Source organism: Ahaetulla prasina, chromosome 2 (assembly GCF_028640845.1).
Source record: "Ahaetulla prasina isolate Xishuangbanna chromosome 2, ASM2864084v1, whole genome shotgun sequence".
NCBI lineage: Eukaryota > Metazoa > Chordata > Lepidosauria > Squamata > Colubridae > Ahaetulla > Ahaetulla prasina.
Window position 1 is genome coordinate 130,074,664 of NC_080540.1, and position 22,256 is coordinate 130,096,919.

Consider the following 22,256-nt stretch of genomic DNA (forward strand, 5'->3'; position numbering starts at 1 on the left):
GTGCTCTACTCTGCATTTTCTCCCCAGAACAAAGGTGGTGAGCATATACCTGCCTGGACTCTTGGCCCATGAAAGCCACAGCACATTCATTCATCTTCAAATCAGAGGATGTGCCTTATCTGAGCTTTACCTGAGTCAGTGCGTCACCAGAGGTCTCACATCCAAAAAGAAGTGTGGCCAGGACAAAAGCTAAACCAAATGTAATTTGATCTGCTGGTGAAAGATTTAATCATTTCTTCTGTTTATACATAGCCAGTGCAAACTTTTGGAGAGGAGCCATATCCACAGTTTTGGGGAAAGGTTTGGCTCTCTATTTCAGACTGACCTAATACGTGTGACCTTCTAATGAAAAAAATTCAATATTCTCATCAGACAGCGTAAATGTGTGATAATGTGGAAATAGCGCTGTCAGTCACCAACAAATCAGGCCAACTAAGAAAGTTCAACAGAGCGTTCAAAAGAGAGAAGGCAGCCTTTGACAACTTGTGGGCTCCCTCTACAGCAAATTCTCTCATCTCATGGGCCCTATGACCTCTTGTTTCTCCATTAACCCTGCCAGTGTAAGGTTTGTCTTTTCAAGTTGCACTCCTGACTGTTCAGTCATACTGTTATTCTAACCAGCAAGCCGAGCACTTTAATATGCTTTAATATTGGAAAATGCTAATGAAGAACTTGAAATCATATTCTAGGGACTAGAGATCTTGTGGGTTAGCTATATGTTAATAAACTGGTATAATAAAACTCTGATAATAATTGGGGGAGGGGAATTGTTTGTTTTCATGTTTCAGACGAGGGTAATGAAACAGCCATTTCCTATTCCCTACTTTAGGAAGAAGGCTGCTGAAAGGATAAACTGCAGGATAGGAAAAATGCATATTCTTTTACCACCTTCTTGCTCTCCTTTTAAAAAAATGTGCAAGGACGTCATAATAATTGCTAGACAAAAGATATTGTTAATGCCCAACCACATGTCCCTGGTCTTTGTCTGCACAGAATTCTATGACCTTGCTTATATTGCACAGTAAACTATACATTCATGGCTTGATTCTTTATTACAGTCAATGGCCAGTCCATTTAATCCTAGCTTACTAAAGCAAAATCTGCACAGGTCCACAATAACTCATAAACAGCAATTTACAGAAAAAACAACAGATGGTCTCACACAGTACATTAAGCCACATTCAAGCCAATCACATTTCGGCTTATCAATTTGGATGAACATAAACTGTAACTTGCTATATAAACTAAGGAAACAGGGACTTCCTAGCCTTTGTTTGGAACTTTCAGAATCCACGAGTACCTGATTGCCAAGTAAATGATGTGTTGCTTTCTTATTTATCAAATCCCAGAGAACAATGAGGCCCCTGCTGTAACCAATCAAAATCTGATTGGGATTCCGAGGATGTTCCTGTAACACTTCTACCAATTCCAGTGACCTTCTGTTCCGATAATCTTCTGGCACTCTGTGAGGAAACACAAATGGAGCCATGTAACATTACTGTGCAAGCAAAAGAAAGAAACTGAAATCTGTACATATGGAAGGGCTCCATCTTCCTCTGCACCAACGTAAGGCCAAGTACATGGCTTCTTGCCAGCGCCACTGCTTTCAGCTCCAAGCAGACCATGCTTTTTCACCAGCAGGCTCCAGGCCAATTGATGAAAGTAATTCATGTTCCACAGAAACACTTCTATTTCTAAATTAATGTGTTGTTTGAGTACAACATACTTAGGTAATCTAATTCAGTCTGTTTTTTCCTGGGGTGTGTTTAAGGAAAGAACATGGTACTTTGACCTATCTGAACAATGTGGTCACAACAGAAGTCTTTTAGTGGTTATGGTTTGGAGGCTGAACTTTCAAAAGATGTAAATCACCTAGGTTATTAAAGACTGGACAAGCGTAAACTCACAGGCCACCCCGAATGCCACTTTCTCTGATTTTAGGCCTTGCTGACCTCTGTTCTTAGGAGGCGGCTTTCACTCCTCCATAGAGAGTTGGAACATTTACATCCCAACAATTCTGCCTACTCACATAAGGAGCATATTCAGATTAGGTAAGAAATGAAACCTCCCTGGAAAACATATATAGGGTCCCCCTAACCAACTTGCTCAGTTTAAAGAAGCTACTTAGATAAGCAGTAAAATGTTTCAAACCAACAAGAAGTCCAATCGCCATGACTCAACTTCCAGACTTCATGTGTGACATACAGACAGGTTGTATGTTGATCGAGACTTGCAGAATCTATATCCACATCTATGGTTGGATTTATAAACAGGGCAAAATCTTATAAATTTCATTAGCTAATATAACCCCAGTGTGTGACATCACCTTTGCAATACTTCTTCTGGACTGATGAGCTGGTCTTCTAGCACCCTGAAGGATGGGAGTTCTACCACAAACACATTACCACTTTCAGTACCAAGATAAAGAAGTTCTTGAGAAGAATGTGTCAGGATTGCTGTAATTTGGGTAGCACTTGGAGGGGAACTAGAAGTGGACAAAAAAAGTATTTTAAGATTCAGTTGCATGAACTTGATATTGCAATCAACGTTCATGTAGCACCATATAAAATAAATATTTGATCCAAAATCTATTTGTAAGAATTCAGAAAGGACTACCGAAGACAAGTTACTGAAATTCGAACTCTGTGGAGTTATCAGTGTTTTTATATATATATAAATAAATAAATATATATTTTTATGAAAATATATATATATATATATATTTTTATGAATAAATATATATATATATATATATATATATATATATATATATATATATATATATATATATATATATATATATATATATATATATATATATATATGAAACAGAAAATGTCATGTGGTTTATGAATACTTAAACTTGCAAGAACTTTGTGATAGTCCTATCTGCTTGACAATTTTGGGTTTAAGGAATAGTAAACAAAATACTAGCAAATACTTTACTGATGCTTGTTAATATTTCCCTCTTCACCACTATCCTAAAATCTGTACCACACTTTTGCCATTGTTTTAATTGCAGTGGCTTAGGCTAAGTTCAGACATTGTATTCATCCTCTGATTTTCTTACTGTACCACAATTGGCTTTTGCTTCAGATGAAATAACAAATCACATTTGCTCAAATAAGGCCAAGAGGAAAACTGGGTTTACAAAAGATGACGCAAGAGTGCAGGGAACTTTGAGTTTATATTTTCCTGAAATTATCAACAATGAAGAATTTACTGTATATCAAGCAAGTTGGCTTTCTTAGCAGCCCAGAAGTGCTAGGATTGGAAGTATCCTAATTACCCAGGGGGCCCGCGGAGTGTGAAGTGTCTTTCCTCCTGAAGCTCTGATGTACCATGATGGGAGTGTTTCAGGGTCCATAAATGTAGGCTGTTATCATCCAATAGGGTCACTAAGCGGCACTGAAATTTATCAAAAGAAACAGAGATAAAGCCATCTTTGGAGAACAATTACGTGCAGCAGCATTTCAAGAACTGAGCTATTGTTTTAAGCTACAATCCATGACTAAACTGAAATAAAATTCCCATCTGGGATGGGACAAAGTTATACAGAAACAGATTTTTTACAGAATCTCCACTTTAGAAGTCTATTCCAAGGGGATAGCCAAGAGCAATAGCCAGGCCAATAGGTAAATGCTCACGTATTTTACAGAAGTTGACAGCTTATTTCAGCACATATACTGTCTATACCAAGCACAGGAATCCCTTTTAAGACAAGATCTATCCTATGAGGGAAAAAACAACCACCCAGTCTGGCCTTTAAAAGCCATAAGAGACAGGGCAGTGATGATAGGACAACATAGGAATTGGCAAATGAGATGGAGAGGGAGGTGTGTGTGTGTGTGTGTGTGTGTGCGCGCGGGCGGGCGATACTTTGAAAGATGCAAGATAAAGATTATAAATTGCTCACACTGGTGTATAACAAAAATAAATAAAAAATTAAAACATGCAAGATCTTAAGAAAAATTCTATATCAAGGCGGACCAAAACAACTGGATTTGCACATTTCAGAATATAAATGTACTGTTACCAATATTTACCCAATTTAATATGTGGTGTCCATTTAGACCAGGGGGTGTCAAACTGGCAGCCCCGCAGGCCGGAGGTGTCACGCACAGGTCACACCCACCCCAGCTCCGCAAGGGGAAAAAACATTGCAATACATCACGTGATAGCTAGTTTGACATCCATGATTTAGAGCAGGGGTCTCCAACCTTGGCCACTTTAAGACTTGTGGAATTCTGGGAGTTGAAGTCCACAAGTCTTAAAGTGGCCAAGGTTGGAGACCCCTGATTTAGAATACTGTTTCTAAATTGATTAACCAGAAGAAAAAGAAATTATAATGCAGTACATATGCAGTCAACTGACAGATATTATAAAGTACTAAATGTTTCCACAAATTCATACTTAACTGCTTTTGATATAGGGAACCTATTCTGGACATTCAGGACACACTTGATATCTAACATGTTAGAAAAGAACTGGCCCAAACAGGAAGTTACTTTCAGTTCTAATGTGCAATATACAATAACTTTATCACATAAATCAAATGAACCTGAATTTATTAGGCTTATTAATGAGTGTGCCTCTTTGGTTCATAAATTTGTTCAGCAAAATGGTCCTACTCTGTCTTCTCTAACTGTATTTTTTTGTATTACCTTCTATGTTTGGAAGCCACTTCCCTAACCTATTTTACCTTAATCAATTCATTAACGTAGTACCATAAACTTTTAATATATGGTGGAAAATATTTGTAGCTCGGGTTGTAGATGTTGTTTTTGGTTCCGTTGATGAGGTTACCTAGTCTGATGATAAATTTGTTCGGAAATTGGTATCCTCAGCTGAGTGTCAGTTTGGTATTCAGAATATTTGATTTTAAATCTAAATAGTGGTTAGGGTTGGGCTTTAACACATACTCTGGGGCACCGGCACCACTTTTAAGAATTAACACATATCCAAAGAATGCAAAAATGAAAAAGAAGATTTAAAAATGTCACTTCATAAAAAGGTGTGTGTTTGTTTAGTTCAGGCATCAGGAATTCAGATTATCAGATAGGTAAAATTTATCCCTGGAAGCAAGGTAACTTTGGGTTAACCGATCTAAAACACAGTTTGTGTAAATTCTTACTTTTGTGTAACACTAATGCTTAAATACTATGAAAAGCCCAGAAATAGTTTGGAGTGCTTAAACTTGATGGACAGAATGTTAAGGAAGTACAAGAAATGGAATATTATTGGAGTGGGTTTGAGAACATCATGCAGGGTAAAAGCTTATGGTTGGTGGTGGTTTGTTCTCTGAGCTTGTTTTTTAGTTTTCCTATAGATATTTCCTGATTGAAGCATTGGAATCAGATCCAAATTTCCCAAAACAAATAGAATATGAAGTACTCCAAAACGCAGGATCTTTTTCCTAATATGAAAGGGACTTTCACTCAATATGTACACACTCTGTTTCAAAATAAGAATTGTATTGAAGGAAATTACATGATACATTAAATATATAGCGCTTTAATTTCTCTTTTTTACTCCCAGGTGAGTACATGATGCTTCAACGTAGCACAGCACTTATGATACTTAAGAGAATTGTGCACCAAAACAGATTCAAAGGGGAAAAGGGAATTTGGAGAGTGTGTGCGAACGTATCATTGTACCTGTTGGCAATTTTTTAATCAAGCTGAAAACACACAAACTAATTGAAAAAAGTGCTTGTTTTAACAATTTGTAGTGCATACAGAATGGACATTCTGAATCACCCTTTGAATTCAGATCAGTGCACAGCCCTGGTATTTAGCCTTTTTAAATGTTTAGCTCTTGTCTTCCTGCTCTGTTCTTCTCCAAACATAAAGGTTAAGAAGAGATAACCTTCATTAGCACTAATGATTTTTTAAAAAATCCTACAGGAAGTTTCAGGCTGCAAATTACTGGGAAAAATGTTTACATCATTTCCTTCTCCCACAAACCCAAAAATCCTAATCCAGAGAAGGGTCCCATACAGAAAATAAGAGGTCTGTGCTTTTCTTCATCTAATCATACATCTGATATACAGGTGTCCTTAGGACTAAGGTAGTCTTTAGTTAACATTGCTTAACAATGCCAATCATGGCAGTCCCCACTGCTGTCATTAACTGACTCCCACAAATTGTTAAGTGAGGACTCACTCTTATCCAAACTATTGCCGCCTTGGTCCCTCCCAGCCCCAAGCCTTGATAAGTAAGGGACTGCCTCCTCTTGAACTCCACCCACATACCTTTCTTCCCACTCCATTCTGTCCTTTTGGCTGCCTGCCCGATCCCTGCCAACTTAGCCCTGATGCCACACTATGCACTATATTGGCCTGGGTCTTCTTTCAGACGGGTGCAGCCAGGGTTTCTTTCACATCCTTTCTGGGGCCTCCATTCTGCTCCATCTAAGGCCTTCTTTCACACACACACAAAAAAAGGCAGGCACATGAAAGAAAAGCTGACTGCACTGGTACAAAAGAACCCAGAAGCCCTTCTTTCATGCACCAGATTTCTTTGGCAAAAGCAAGCCCTTGGTGGAACATGAAGAGAGAGTCTGGCTTGCATGCAGTAGCCCCAGATGGAGCACAAGAGAAGGCCCAGCTGCATGAATGTGAAAGATGATGATATGAAGGAAGATCACAACTGCTGTGCAGTACTGTGGGACTCAGGGCTAGGCAAGGACAGCTAGTGGCAATGGGTAAGCAGACAGTCAAAGAATGGTCATAAGGATGGGTGGGCCTGAATTTTGTTCATATGACTGCACAGTCACTACAACGGCCAGAACTTCAAGGACCGGTCATAAGTCCCTTTTTCAGTGTTTAACACAACTTTGAATGGAAATTAAGCAAGGTTTATCTGTATACCATAATGCACATGTTAACGAATTGCTCAGATTGATATGTTCCACTAGCCGAACTAATTTAACCAGCAGCATGTTCAATCCACAGCAGAACTCTATCACATTCAAGGAGAAAATACTGAAATTGCCACTGGGTATGCTCAAGCTCTAGTTTTATTTATTTATTAAATCTGTATGCCACCCATCTCTCTATTATGCGACTCTGGGCTAGTTTACAATGATTTAGGTCATCATAAAAACATTAATCTTTAAAAGGTGTCACATTAGATACTAACTGAATTGTACAGGGCAGTTTTTGGGAAGTAGCAAGCATTCTATTTGAGCTCCCTTTTCTCCTTGGAATAAAGAGTCTGAATTATCTTCAGGATAGTTAAATGGAATGGAAAGAAAACAGAACAGTTCATGATTCTCAATAATGCAGTCCTCCCAGTAACTGCATCAAGCAGTGTTTGGTCTCTCAGGAAACTGGCAACAAAACACTTAAGGAAGAAGACCACAAAGCTGGAATCGTCCCTCTGACAGGTTCTGCTGGAACCAAGATCCAAAATCAAAGTCTTCCTGTAAATTAATATGTAGGATTGGGGAGCTGGGAATAAAATGAACACTTCACAAACACTTCAGGAATCATACTGAATTACCAGCTACATCAGTGCTATAGCAAGTTACATTAAAAATACTTTCATTTTAATATGGAGTAATTGTGTTATCTCTGAGGAAGCCAAATTTGATTGCATTAGTTTTACTCACCTGTTCAGGAATGAAATGTATCTGCATGACAGTGTTGGTCTCTTCGTGCAAACCCATGAATTCCACTCCTGGAGTACCGTAACTGAACCAGTATTGAGGTCAATAGCATTGAAATAGACATTTATTAAACTGACATGTAGTGTGAACCAAATAATTGTATTTTAGGAACACAGTCATTCTTTGTTGTAATTTTCTGGGCTGACCACACTTCTTCTAATAACATTTTTAAATAATATTTTATATAGTTGAGGACTATTTCCATTAATCTGAAGAGAAGACAGCAGAAGTATAGAAATTTACTCCTTGATTTATATGAGTTTCCCTGGCAAAGGACCCTTTTCAAAGCCTTTCCTTAAACTTTTTAACAGGTTCTTAAGATTTAAATTTTTGAGGGGTTTGATCACATGCACTTTTTAAAGAAATGAGCAGGATGGAATTGACTGGAACCTATTTGTTCCCAAGGAGGCTCCTGTTTCAATCCATAAATCCAGGTATGCAGATGATCCAATTATATAAAAGATTTCCAAAAGAGAAGCCAATTAAAATGATGATTATGTGCATTATGTGCATTTAGACTCTTTGCCATCCATTTCCTCCACTCTTCTACATTTAACTGACTTCATGATGCAGGGATAAGGATTGCATTTTATATATTGGGGCTAAATGTAAGAGAAGCAATTTTAAAGCAGTTTTTTTTAGTTACCGTATATACTCGAGTATAAGCCGAGTTTTTCAGCACGTTTTTTGTGCTGACGTCCTAAACTTATACTGGTCTATCTGACTTATACTCAGTTTTTTTTTTTTAAGCCCCTCGGCTTATACTCGAGTATATACGGCTTATACTCGAGTTTGTTTTTTTTTTCTTTTTTTCACATTTTACCGGACGGCGCGGGGAAGCCCTGCCGGTGCAGTGAGAGGGCGGGGCGGGGGACCCGCCAGCCTTCTCAGCTGAGGGAGGGAGGGTTTCCCCAACCGGTAGGTGCCTCATTTCCCACCCTCGGCTTATACTCGAGTCCCCAGTTTACCCCAGTTTTTGGGGTAAAATTGGGGACCTCGGCTTATACTCGGATCGGCTTATATTCGAGTATATACGGTAAGTATTTTTGAATTTCTAAACAAGAATTTACACTTTCCATTACCCATGAGAGAAACTAACTTAACGTAGCACAATATGAGGTCCTAGGACTCCATTCTAAAGTGATTAGGTTATCCTGGTTCAAGTCTTACCACTGTTTCAAAGACAACCGACTTAAAGCAAGCTAGCATTTTTCCATCCTATACAGAGATAACCTTAGTGCCATTCATGTTCACAATTATACTTTATATGATGAGGAAAAACAAGATCAGCAAGTGTAATTTGAATTCTAATTCTATCCACTTTAGCCTGCTGGTAGTGAAACTGTGAACATAACTGGGAAATCTGTTCCATATTTAGGAAGACCAAATACCTTAATGGGGCTATTGTTGTTATATAATATAATGTGCAGAAATGTTTTGAATAAGTTCTACCTACAGACTAAGAATGAGAGCTGTGCAGTACTTTGATTCAAGTTTTTAAAAGAGATTCATAGTTCTGCTATCACACAGTCCTTAGAAAAGGCACAGTTGCTTTAAAGAAATTATAGATAAATACTATTTCTGGGCTCCATAGCATCTTGGGGGATTCTGGTCTAAAGCATTATATCTACTAAGTGTGTAACTAACCTACTTTCTCAGAAATAAACAACTGAAAGGATACATTTTGATGGCTCCTGCCCGGGTCCCAATAGCCATAAGGTGGAGAAAAGCACTGTAGCCCAGGGCACTTGGCTGGTGAGGAAAACCATGTTCAACTGTCTGGTGGAAAAGAAAAAGATAAATCAGAAATATACATTATACATAAAGACAAAAAACTGTGAAAAATGTGAACTTACATAAGAGCAAATTTCATCATAACAGCTGGACTCAAGCAATATAATATTGAAATAAAGTACTTCTTCAGACAAATCTTATAGAACCAGAGGTCTGCATTAATCATACTTAAAGCCATTATAGAAGAACTTCCCCTAGAATAATAGCTCAGAAATAAGAGTTTAAAATCCTTTTACTGTAAAATATTGATAGCACAAAGTTTACCCCATTCATCCAGACCAGGCTTGAGTAAAGTCAATCTTGAGAACCTTTATTTCCAAAACTTTCATATTTAGCTTGTTTTATTTTATATATTTATATATTTATTTATTTATTTATTTATTTATTTATTTATTTATTTATTTATTTATTTATTTATTTATTTATTTATTTATTTATTTATTTATTTATTTATTTATTTATTTATTTATTTATTTATTTATTTATTTATTTATTTATTTATTTATTTATTTATTTATTTATTTATTTATTTATTTATTTATTTATTTATTTATTTATTTATTTATTTATTTATTTATTTATTTATTTATTTATTTATTTATTTATTTATTTATTTATTTATTTATTTATTTATTTATTTATTTATTTATTTATTTATTTATTTATTTATTTATTTATTTATTTATTTATTTATTTATTTATTTATTTATTTATTTATTTATTTATTTATTTATTTATTTATTTATTTATTTATTTATTTATTTATTTATTTATTTATTTATTTATTTATTTATTTATTTATTTATTTATTTATTTATTTATTTATTTATTTATTTATTTATTTATTTATTTATTTATTTATTTATTTATTTATTTATTTATTTATTTATTTATTTATTTATTTATTTATTTATTTATTTATTTATTTATTTATTTATTTATTTATTTATTTATTTATTTATTTATTTATTTATTTATTTATTTATTTATTTATTTATTTATTTATTTATTTATTTATTTATTTATTTATTTATTTATTTATTTATTTATTTATTTATTTATTTATTTATTTATTTATTTATTTATTTATTTATTTATTTATTTATTTATTTATTTATTTATTTATTTATTTATTTATTTATTTATTTATTTATTTATTTATTTATTTATTTATTTATTTATTTATTTATTTATTTATTTATTTATTTATTTATTTATTTATTTATTTATTTATTTATTTATTTATTTATTTATTTATTTATTTATTTATTTATTTATTTATTTATTTATTTATTTATTTATTTATTTATTTATTTATTTATTTATTTATTTATTTATTTATTTATTTATTTATTTATTTATTTATTTATTTATTTATTTATTTATTTATTTATTTATTTATTTATTTATTTATTTATTTATTTATTTATTTATTTATTTATTTATTTATTTATTTATTTATTTATTTATTTATTTATTTATTTATTTATTTATTTATTTATTTATTTATTTATTTATTTATTTATTTATTTATTTATTTATTTATTTATTTATTTATTTATTTATTTATTTATTTATTTATTTATTTATTTATTTATTTATTTATTTATTTATTTATTTATTTATTTATTTATTTATTTATTTATTTATTTATTTATTTATTTATTTATTTATTTATTTATTTATTTATTTATTTATTTATTTATTTATTTATTTATTTATTTATTTATTTATTTATTTATTTATTTATTTATTTATTTATTTATTTATTTATTTATTTATTTATTTATTTATTTATTTATTTATTTATTTATTTATTTATTTATTTATTTATTTATTTATTTATTTATTTATTTATTTATTTATTTATTTATTTATTTATTTATTTATTTATTTATTTATTTATTTATTTATTTATTTATTTATTTATTTATTTATTTATTTATTTATTTATTTATTTATTTATTTATTTATTTATTTATTTATTTATTTATTTATTTATTTATTTATTTATTTATTTATTTATTTATTTATTTATTTATTTATTTATTTATTTATTTATTTATTTATTTATTTATTTATTTATTTATTTATTTATTTATTTATTTATTTATTTATTGACTCTGTTACTGAAGTCGTATTTTCTGCAATCAAGTTTAGCACGGTTTACCACAAGTTTGTATCTATTGTGTGCTCGTGTATTGTTGTGGTTGAAGCAAGAGATGAATGAAAACTTTGCAAAACAAAAGAGGAAATGATAATGATTAAAGATGAAATGGAGCAGATGCATGTACATGAGGCAAAAGTAGATCGGCAAATTGGCAAAATATTTTATAAAAATGAGCAGCAAGATAAGAGAATTTGTCTTTTGGAAGAAGAGATGAGGAAATATAATTTGGTTATCAGAGGAATCTCGGAAGAAAAGGAGGATAAATTGAAACAGCGGGTTCTGAAATGGATTAATGATTTGGATACGCAACTTACGTTCACAATAGCAGACCTGGCAAGTGTTTTAGAATTGGATATAGAAGGCAAAATGGTTCTAACAGGAATGTGCTTGTCAGGTTCGCAAATCTTGGTGATAAGTTGGAAGTTATGGCCAAGGTGAGAGAGTTGGGAGATGCTTTGAAGTTTGAAGGGAAGACTATTCAAGTCTTCCCGGATATATCAAGAGAAGAAAGGGCATGGAGATTTTTTTTAAAACCAATTACAAAAGTTTTGAGAGATAATGGAATTAAATACAATTGGAGGCCACCACAACAATTGAAATTTTTTTATAAAGGAAGGATGCGTACAATCACCCCAGATATAGATGCATTATTATATTTACGGAGCTTGGACTGATTGAGATGGAGGATTTAATGGAGATAAAAGATCAAATGCTTAAGATGGGTGGAACATACGTGGAAACATCAATCCCAGAAGAAGAAAAAGGGCTATTGGAGGCAAGACTCTAAAGGGTTAAAGAGGAAAGAAATATCACCTGTGTTGGTTGAACAGAAGAAGAGTCGTGAGGATACAGCAGGAGAAGAAGCAGATAAGAGTCTTGGAAAATATGAAGCTGAATGCGGTCATCGCTATCTTTTTTTGAGTGATGAATTTAAATAGACAGCCCGAAAGAAGTGGCCCGGGCATTGGCACGTCCCTCTCCCCATTCTCTTTATAGAGGCGAAACCGATGAGGATGTGGGGAAGAAGATTGTTTGTTTTGTTTTTCCAAAATTAACTATCGTGTTCTGTGTTTCTTTGTGGAGTATCCTTGAACTTGAGAGATAATGGAATTAAATACAATTGGAGGCCACCACAACAATTGAATTTTTTTTATAAAGGAAGGATGCGTACAATCACCCCAGATATAGATGCATTATTATATTTACGGGAGCTTGGACTGATTGAGATGGAGGATTTAATGGAGATAAAAGATCAAATGCTTAAGATGGGTGGAACATATGCGGAAACATCAATCCCAGAAGAAGAAAAAGGGCTATTGGAGGCAAGACTCTAAAGGGTTAAAGAGGAAAGAAATATCACCTGTGTTGGTTGAACAGAAGAAGAGTCGTGAGGATACAGCAGGAGAAGAAGCAGATAAGAGTCTTGGAAAATATGAAGCTGAATGCGGGTCATCGCTATCTTTTTTTTTGAGTGATGAATTTAAATAGACAGCCCGAAAGAAGTGCCCCGGGCATTGGCACGTCCCCTCTCCCCCATTCTCTTTATAGAGGCGAAACCGATGAGGATGTGGGGGAAGAAGATTGTTTGTTTTGTTTTTCCAAAATTAACTATCGTGTTCTGTGTTAAAAATTTTTCTATTGCTGAGGCTAAGGAGTGAATATTAAGGACTGAATCTGATAATGAGAAGAATTTAATTGAAGAGAAACTGACCTTTTGTTGGATTGTTTGGCAGCAAGAGGATTTTACTGAGCGGATAATTTTTCTTTATTTTTTTTCTTGAGAGCAAATTAATAGCTTGTTTATATTACAGAAAAAAAAAAAAAAAAAAAAAAAAAAAAAAAAAAAAAAAAAAAAAAAAAAAAAAAAAAAAAAAAAAAAAAAAAAAAAAAAAAAAAAAAAAAAAAAAAAAAAAAAAAAAAAAAAAAAAAAAAAAAAAAAAAAAAAAAAAAAAAAAAAAAAAAAAAAAAAAAAAAAAAAAAAAAAAAAAAAAAAAAAAAAAAAAAAAAAAAAAAAAAAAAAAAAAAAAAAAAAAAAAAAAAAAAAAAAAAAAAAAAAAAAAAAAAAAAAAAAAAAAAAAAAAAAAAAAAAAAAAAAAAAAAAAAAAAAAAAAAAAAAAAAAAAAAAAAAAAAAAAAAAAAAAAAAAAAAAAAAAAAAAAAAAAAAAAAAAAAAAAAAAAAAAAAAAAAAAAAAAAAAAAAAAAAAAAAAAAAAAAAAAAAAAAAAAAAAAAAAAAAAAAAAAAAAAAAAAAAAAAAAAAAAAAAAAAAAAAAAAAAAAAAAAAAAAAAAAAAAAAAAAAAAAAAAAAAAAAAAAAAAAAAAAAAAAAAAAAAAAAAAAAAAAAAAAAAAAAAAAAAAAAAAAAAAAAAAAAAAAAAAAAAAAAAAAAAAAAAAAAAAAAAAAAAAAAAAAAAAAAAAAAAAAAAAAAAAAAAAAAAAAAAAAAAAAAAAAAAAAAAAAAAAAAAAAAAAAAAAAAAAAAAAAAAAAAAAAAAAAAAAAAAAAAAAAAAAAAAAAAAAAAAAAAAAAAAAAAAAAAAAAAAAAAAAAAAAAAAAAAAAAAAAAAAAAAAAAAAAAAAAAAAAAAAAAAAAAAAAAAAAAAAAAAAAAAAAAAAAAAAAAAAAAAAAAAAAAAAAAAAAAAAAAAAAAAAAAAAAAAAAAAAAAAAAAAAAAAAAAAAAAAAAAAAAAAAAAAAAAAAAAAAAAAAAAAAAAAAAAAAAAAAAAAAAAAAAAAAAAAAAAAAAAAAAAAAAAAAAAAAAAAAAAAAAAAAAAAAAAAAAAAAAAAAAAAAAAAAAAAAAAAAAAAAAAAAAAAAAAAAAAAAAAAAAAAAAAAAAAAAAAAAAAAAAAAAAAAAAAAAAAAAAAAAAAAAAAAAAAAAAAAAAAAAAAAAAAAAAAAAAAAAAAAAAAAAAAAAAAAAAAAAAAAAAAAAAAAAAAAAAAAAAAAAAAAAAAAAAAAAAAAAAAAAAAAAAAAAAAAAAAAAAAAAAAAAAAAAAAAAAAAAAAAAAAAAAAAAAAAAAAAAAAAAAAAAAAAAAAAAAAAAAAAAAAAAAAAAAAAAAAAAAAAAAAAAAAAAAAAAAAAAAAAAAAAAAAAAAAAAAAAAAAAAAAAAAAAAAAAAAAAAAAAAAAAAAAAAAAAAAAAAAAAAAAAAAAAAAAAAAAAAAAAAAAAAAAAAAAAAAAAAAAAAAAAAAAAAAAAAAAAAAAAAAAAAAAAAAAAAAAAAAAAAAAAAAAAAAAAAAAAAAAAAAAAAAAAAAAAAAAAAAAAAAAAAAAAAAAAAAAAATTTTTGGTTTATTTCAAAATGACTCAACAACTTTCAGAAACGCAGCAACTTGCTGCAGCTTTAAATAAAATTGGGGAAAAAATAGCAGGACTATCAGAGCGTATAGATAATTTGACATTGAAACTGACATCCGAAATGCAAAATTTGAAGCAAGAGATGAATGAAAACTTTGCAAAACAAAAAGAGGAAATGATAATGATTAAAGATGAAATGGAGCAGATGCATGTACATGAGGCAAAAGTAGATCGGCAAATTGGCAAAATATTTTATAAAAATGAGCAGCAAGATAAGAGAATTTGTCTTTTGGAAGAAGAGATGAGGAAATATAATTTGGTTATCAGAGGAATCTCGGAAGAAAAGGAGGATAAATTGAAACAGCGGGTTCTGAAATGGATTAATGATTTGGATACGCAACTTACGTTCACAATAGCAGACCTGGCAAGTGTTTTTAGAATTGGATATAGAAGGCAAAATGGTTCTAACAGGAATGTGCTTGTCAGGTTCGCAAATCTTGGTGATAAGTTGGAAGTTATGGCCAAGGTGAGAGAGTTGGGAGATGCTTTGAAGTTTGAAGGGAAGACTATTCAAGTCTTCCCGGATATATCAAGAGAAGAAAGGGCATGGAGATTTTTTTTAAAACCAATCACAAAAGTTTTGAGAGATAATGGAATTAAATACAATTGGAGGCCACCACAACAATTGAAATTTTTTTATAAAGGAAGGATGCGTACAATCACCCCAGATATAGATGCATTATTATATTTACGGGAGCTTGGACTGATTGAGATGGAGGATTTAATGGAGATAAAAGATCAAATGCTTCAGATGGGTGGAACATACGCGGAAACATCAATCCCAGAAGAAGAAAAAGGGGCTATTGGAGGGCAAGACTCTAAAGGGTTAAAGAGGAAAGAAATATCACCTGTGTTGGTTGAACAGAAGAAGAGTCGTGAGGATACAGTAGGAGAAGAAGCAGATAAGAGTCTTGGAAAATATGAAGCTGAATGCGGGTCATCGCTATCTTTTTTTTTGAGTGATGAATTCAAATAGACAGCCCGAAAGAAGTGGCCCGGGCATTGGCACGTCCCCTCTCCCCCATTCTCTTTATAGAGGCGAAACCGATGAGGATGTGGGGGAAGAAGATTGTTTGTACTTTATTGTTTGTTTGTTTTTTGTTTTTTTTTTTTTGTTTTCTTATTGTTGTTTATATGTTAAATATAGGTTATATGGTAGTTTAATGTCGGGTGGTGGGCACAGAAAGGAAGATGCGGGGATAGGATTAAAAAATTTATATTTTAAATGGGAGTTATAAAAATAATGTCATGGAATGTGAAGGGTACAGGGAATCAGATTAAAAGAAGAAGATTGGAATTTAAGATTAAAAGGGATTTACCAGACATTTTATTTTTACAAGAAACCCATCAGAAATCTGAAGATTCAAATAGAATGTATATAAAAGGTATGCAAATATATGAAAAGCATTTGGAACTTCAAAAGCTAGAGGAGTTGCAACACTGATATCAGATAGGGTGTACTTTGAAAACATAAGGTAATTTTGGATGAAGATGGAAGATATGTAATAATTGTTGGAAATCTTAATGAGGAAAAAGTGACACTTGTTAATTTATATTTACCGAATGAAAACAAAGAGAATTTCTTGAAAAATAACAAAATTTTGGAGAATGAAAGTGTAGGAAAGTAATTGTGGCTGGGGATTTTAATTTAATCAGAGATAAAATAGACAGTACTAATCCCACCCGCTGTGGAGGAGCAAATAAAATGGGGATTTTAAATATGTGGATGCTTCAAACGGCGTGGTTGATGTGTGGAGAGAGGTTAAAGGAATTGAGAGAGTATACACTTTTTCTCTAAGATATATAATACATATTCTAGAATTGATTATATTTTTCTTTCTAAAGATTTGTTGAATAATGTGGATAAGGTAGATGTGGGAATTTAAAGATTCTGATCATGCAGAAGTTATGGTGGACTTAGATTTTAATTTTGAGAAAAAGAAGCTATTGGAGATATGACGAGAAATTGTATAAAATGAAAAGGATAAAAATGGATACTTAAAAATTGGAGGAAAGTTGGAGATTAAATGATAACGGGAGGTTAAATTTGAAATTGTTTGGGATGCGATGAAAGCGGTGTTTAGAGGAGAGTATCAAATTATCAAGTAGGAAATATAAAAATTATAAAATTAAAATGGAAAGAGATAAAAATCAGATTAAAAGAAGAAGATTGGAATTTAAGATTAAAAGGATTTACCAGACATTTTATTTTTACAAGAAACCCATCAGAAATCTGAAGATTCAAATAGAATGTATATAAAAGGTATGCAAATATATGAAAAGCATTTGGAACTTCAAAAGCTAGAGGAGTTGCAACACTGATATCAGATAGGGTGTACTTTGAAAACATAAGGTAATTTTGGATGAAGATGGAAGATATGTAATAATTGTTGGAAATCTTAATGAGGAAAAAGTGACACTTGTTAATTTATATTTTAAATGGGAGTTATAAAAATTAGAGAAATGTGAAGTGGTTAGAAATTTTTTCAGAATCTATATTCAAAGAAACCAATTAATCGGGAAAATTGCAAAGCTATTTAGAAAAGTATGTGGTGAAAATTGATCAAACATATAAGGAATTGATGGAAGAAGATATAACACAAGATGAGATTAATGGAATAATACAAAAATTAAAATGGAAAGAGATAAAAATCAGATTAAAAGAAGAAGATTGGAATTTAAGATTAAAAGGATTTACCAGACATTTTATTTTTACAAGAAACCCATCAGAAATCTGAAGATTCAAATAGAATGTATATAAAAGGTATGCAAATATATGAAAAGCATTTGGAACTTCAAAAGCTAGAGGAGTTGCAACACTGATATCAGATAGGGTGTACTTTGAAAACATAAGGTAATTTTGGATGAAGATGGAAGATATGTAATAATTGTTGGAAATCTTAATGAGGAAAAAGTGACACTTGTTAATTTATATTTTAAATGGGAGTTATAAAAATTATAAAATTAAAATTAGGAAAGCTCCAGGTGAGGATGGATTACCTGTTGAGTTTTATAAAGAATTTAAAGAATTAATAATACCAAGATTGCAAAAATTATTCAATGGAATATTACATGGTGGGAAGTACCTTCGTCATGGAATAGAACGGTGATATCCTAATTCCTAAACCAGATAAAGATTTAGAAAGGATTGAGTCCTATCGGCCCATTTCTTTAATTAATCAGGATGCAAAGATATTTACTGCTATTATAAGTAATAGATTAAATAGATTTATAGATAGATATATAAGTTATAATCAAGTAGGTTTTGTGAAGGGTAGATACCTGAGTGATATTGTTAGAAGAGTATTAAATTATCAAGTAGGAAATATAAAAATTATAAAAATTAAAATGGAAAGAGATAAAAATCAGATTAAAGAATTGGAAAATCAATTTTGCTTACTAAAGAAAAAAATTCTTCAGGAGCTTAATATGTTAAGAAATAAAATGATAGAAAAGATGAAGAATTAGAAGGATATAAGGGTATAAGATAAATTTGTATGGATGATACTTTAATTATTTTGAAAAATGTAGAGAAAGATCTGAAAAAGATATATAAGCATTTGATAGAATTTGAGGAAATGACAGGATTGAAAGTAAATTGGTCAAAGTCAGAATTATTGATGGATAGTAATGGTAATGAGTCTGAGAATATGCAAGAGCAATTTGGGATAAGGATTAAAACACATTGAAATATTTGGGTATAGTGCTTTCACTTAAGGTTAAAGAATTGAAAAAACTTAATTATGATGTGGTGATTAATGAAATTGAGAAGAAGATAGATAAATATAAAATTTTAAAGTTGTCTTGGTTTGGTAGAATTGCAATGTGTAAGATGATGTTGCTGCCCAAGTTCAACTTTTTATTCGAGATGCTACCACTAAATTTGACAGAGAAAGATATTGAAGGATATCAGAAAAAACTGGATAAATTTTGTAATGGTGGCAAAAGACCTAGATTAGTGAAGAAAATGTGGTATCAAAATCAAAAGGAAGGTGGATTAGGAATCCCCAAATTATTTAATTATTACTGTGCGTATGGTATCCGGATAGTGGTAAAAATATTTAAAGGTGAAGATAACTATTGGAGAGACTTAGAGTTAAGGGATATAGAAATTATTAGAGATTGGATAAAAGTTATGGAAAATGAAAGGAGGAATAAAGAAATTATTGAAAAATTAGGGTTAAGTTGGTTTGAAAAATACAGATAGAAAAATGGACAAAAAACTAAAGGAAAATTATTCAATGGAATATTACATGGTGGGAAGTACCTTCGTCATGGAATAGAACGGTGATATCCTAATTCCTAAACCAGATAAAGATTTAGAAAGGATTGAGTCCTATTGGCCCATTTCTTTAATTAATCAGGATGCAAAGATATTTACTGCTATTATAAGTAATAGATTAAATAGATTTATAGATAGATATATAAGTTATAATCAAGTAGGTTTTGTGAAGGGTAGATACATGAGTGATATTGTTAGAAGAGTATTAAATATTATAGATGTAGCTGAATATAATGGTGATAAAATTGGTATAGTATCATTGGATATTTTTAAAGCTTTTGATTCTGTACAATGGGAAACTATTAAAGTAATTGTGGAGGCTTTAGGCTTTGGTAATAAGTTTATACATGTTATTTCAAAATTGTACCAAAAGAGCAGTGCAAGAGTGAAGGTGAATGGAATATTAACTGAAGAGATAAAATTAGAAGCTGGTACGAGACAAGGATGTCCCTGTCCCCAACATTATTTTTATTGGCTATGGAAATATTGACAAAATGATAGAAAAGATGAAGAATTAGAAGGATATAAGGGTATAAGATAAATTTGTATGGATGATACTTTAATTATTTTGAAAAATGTAGAGAAAGATCTGAAAAAGATATATAAGCATTTGATAGAATTTGAGGAAATGACAGGATTGAAAGTAAATTGGTCAAAGTCAGAATTATTGATGGATAGTAATGGTAATGAGTCTGAGAAAATGTAAGAGCAATTTGGGATAAGGATTAAAACACATTGAAATATTTGGGTATAGTGCTTTCACTTAAGGTTAAAGAATTGAAAAAACTTAATTATGATGTGGTGATTAATGAAATTGAGAAGAAGATAGATAAATATAAAATTTTAAAGTTGTCTTGGTTTGGTAGAATTGCAATGTGTAAGATGATGTTGCTGCCCAAGTTCAACTTTTTATTCGAGATGCTACCACTAAATTTGACAGAGAAAGATATTGAAGGATATCAGAAAAAACTGGATAAATTTTGTAATGGTGGCAAAAGACCTAGATTAGTGAAGAAAATGTGGTATCAAAATCAAAAGGAAGGTGGATTAGGAATCCCCAAATTATTTAATTATTACTGTGCGTATGGTATCCGGATAGTGGTAAAAATATTTAAAGGTGAAGATAACTATTGGAGAGACTTAGAGTTAAGGGATATAGAGAAATTTGGATCAAGGTGGTTTTTAGATAAAGCAAATTTAAAATGTGTAAGTAGAAGTTATTGGTTAAAGGGATTAAGTAAAATGTGGAATAAATTTGTTAAAATTTTAATTCCGGATATAATCTTTTTGGGGGAGACAATTGGAATTTGGCCGATTAAAAATAATATAAAACGTAATGAAGTGATTAAAGAGGAAAATATAGAAATTATTAGAGATTGGATAAAAGTTATGGAAAATGAAAGGAGGAATAAAGAAATTATTGAAAAATTAGGGTTAAGTTGGTTTGAAAAAATACAGATAGAAAAATGGACAAAAAAACTAAGGGAAAATTATTCGATAAATAGATGTGAAACTGAATTTGAATATTTAGTATCTCGGATTATGAAAGATGAAATTGGGCTAAAGGGACTCGTTAGTAGGGTTTATAAGATTATAAATTCTGATGAAAAATTACAAAGAGTGATGAGGACAAATTGGGAAAAAGATCTTAATATTGAAATACCAGAGTCAGATTGGAATGTGAATTGGAAGAGTAGAATTATGAGAACTTTATCTATAAGGATTAAAGAGCACAATTATAAAGTTGTTTGAAATGGTATTTGACTCCAGTAAGATTGTCACAAATGGATAAAAAATTAGTAAAAATGTTGGAGATGTGAGATGGAATTGGGGACTTATGAACATATGTGGTATAATTGTGATAAGGTTAAAAAGTTTTGGCAACAATTGGAGAAAATGATATTTGAAATGATGGGGAAAGTAATAACATTGAGAGTGGAAACTATATTATTGTTGGTAATTAAGGAAATAGAATTAACAAAATATGAAAAAGAATTGATTAGAATTATGATTATAATAGGTAGAATTATAATAGCTAGATATTGGAAACTAGATGTGATTTTTAGAATAGAAGAGTGGAATTCTGAAATGTGGAAATTAGCTTTAAATGATAAAATGACATGTGATATTAAAATTAGAAGTGGTGTATATAAAGAAGATATTTTCTGGAAGACTTGGAAACCATTTGTGGACTTTGCGCTTGGAACATTGGACGCTTCAGTACCTGTACCTCGAGAACGTGGATTTTGGCAATCATGAGGATATATCCGAAGACCCAAATCTTCCTTTTATGTATAGCACAAGGGTGTAATAATGTATTTTTTTTTGTTTGTTTGTTATAAAAAAAGTAATAAAAAAAAAATAAAAAAAAAATAAAAAAATAAAAAAAAAAAAAAAATAAAGTAAAAATAAAAAATAAAAAAAAAATAAAAAAAAAAAAAAAAAAAAAAAAAAAAAAAAAAAAAAAAAAAAAAAAAAAAAAAAAAAAAAAAAAAAAAAAAAAAAAAAAAAAAAAAAAAAAAAAAAAAAAAAAAAAAAAAAAAAAAAAAAAAAAAAAAAAAAAAAAAAAAAAAAAAAAAAAAAAAAAAAAAAAAAAAAAAAAAAAAAAAAAAAAAAAAAAAAAAAAAAAAAAAAAAAAAAAAAAAAAAAAAAAAAAAAAAAAAAAAAAAAAAAAAAAAAAAAAAAAAAAAAAAAAAAAAAAAAAAAAAAAAAAAAAAAAAAAAAAAAAAAAAAAAAAAAAAAAAAAAAAAAAAAAAAAAAAAAAAAAAAAAAAAAAAAAAAAAAAAAAAAAAAAAAAAAAAAAAAAAAAAAAAAAAAAAAAAAAAAAAAAAAAAAAAAAAAAAAAAAAAAAAAAAAAAAAAAAAAAAAAAAAAAAAAAAAAAAAAAAAAAAAAAAAAAAAAAAAAAAAAAAAAAAAAAAAAAAAAAAAAAAAAAAAAAAAAAAAAAAAAAAAAAAAAAAAAAAAAAAAAAAAAAAAAAAAAAAAAA

General features: G+C 29.0%; 1 protein-coding gene across 9 annotated transcripts in view; it reads right to left on the minus strand.

Moving 5' to 3' along the window:
• The window catches only part of LLGL2 (LLGL scribble cell polarity complex component 2), a 111,684-nt gene that overhangs the window by 48,450 nt on the left and 40,978 nt on the right, over nucleotides 1-22,256 (minus strand). For 6 of the 9 annotated variants that reach the window (XM_058168946.1, XM_058168942.1, XM_058168945.1 and 3 more), the window contains 5 exons: nucleotides 9,353-9,450; nucleotides 7,615-7,696; nucleotides 3,290-3,408; nucleotides 2,327-2,485; nucleotides 1,301-1,463 (listed from right to left, as the gene is read on the minus strand). In XM_058168946.1, the coding sequence (XP_058024929.1) occupies nucleotides 1,301-1,463; nucleotides 2,327-2,485; nucleotides 3,290-3,408; nucleotides 7,615-7,696; nucleotides 9,353-9,450 (621 nt within the window). The remainder of the gene's footprint in view (nucleotides 1-1,300; nucleotides 1,464-2,326; nucleotides 2,486-3,289; nucleotides 3,409-7,614; nucleotides 7,697-9,352; nucleotides 9,451-22,256) is intronic. The other 3 variants (XM_058168948.1, XM_058168949.1, XM_058168947.1) reach the window with 1 other exon arrangement.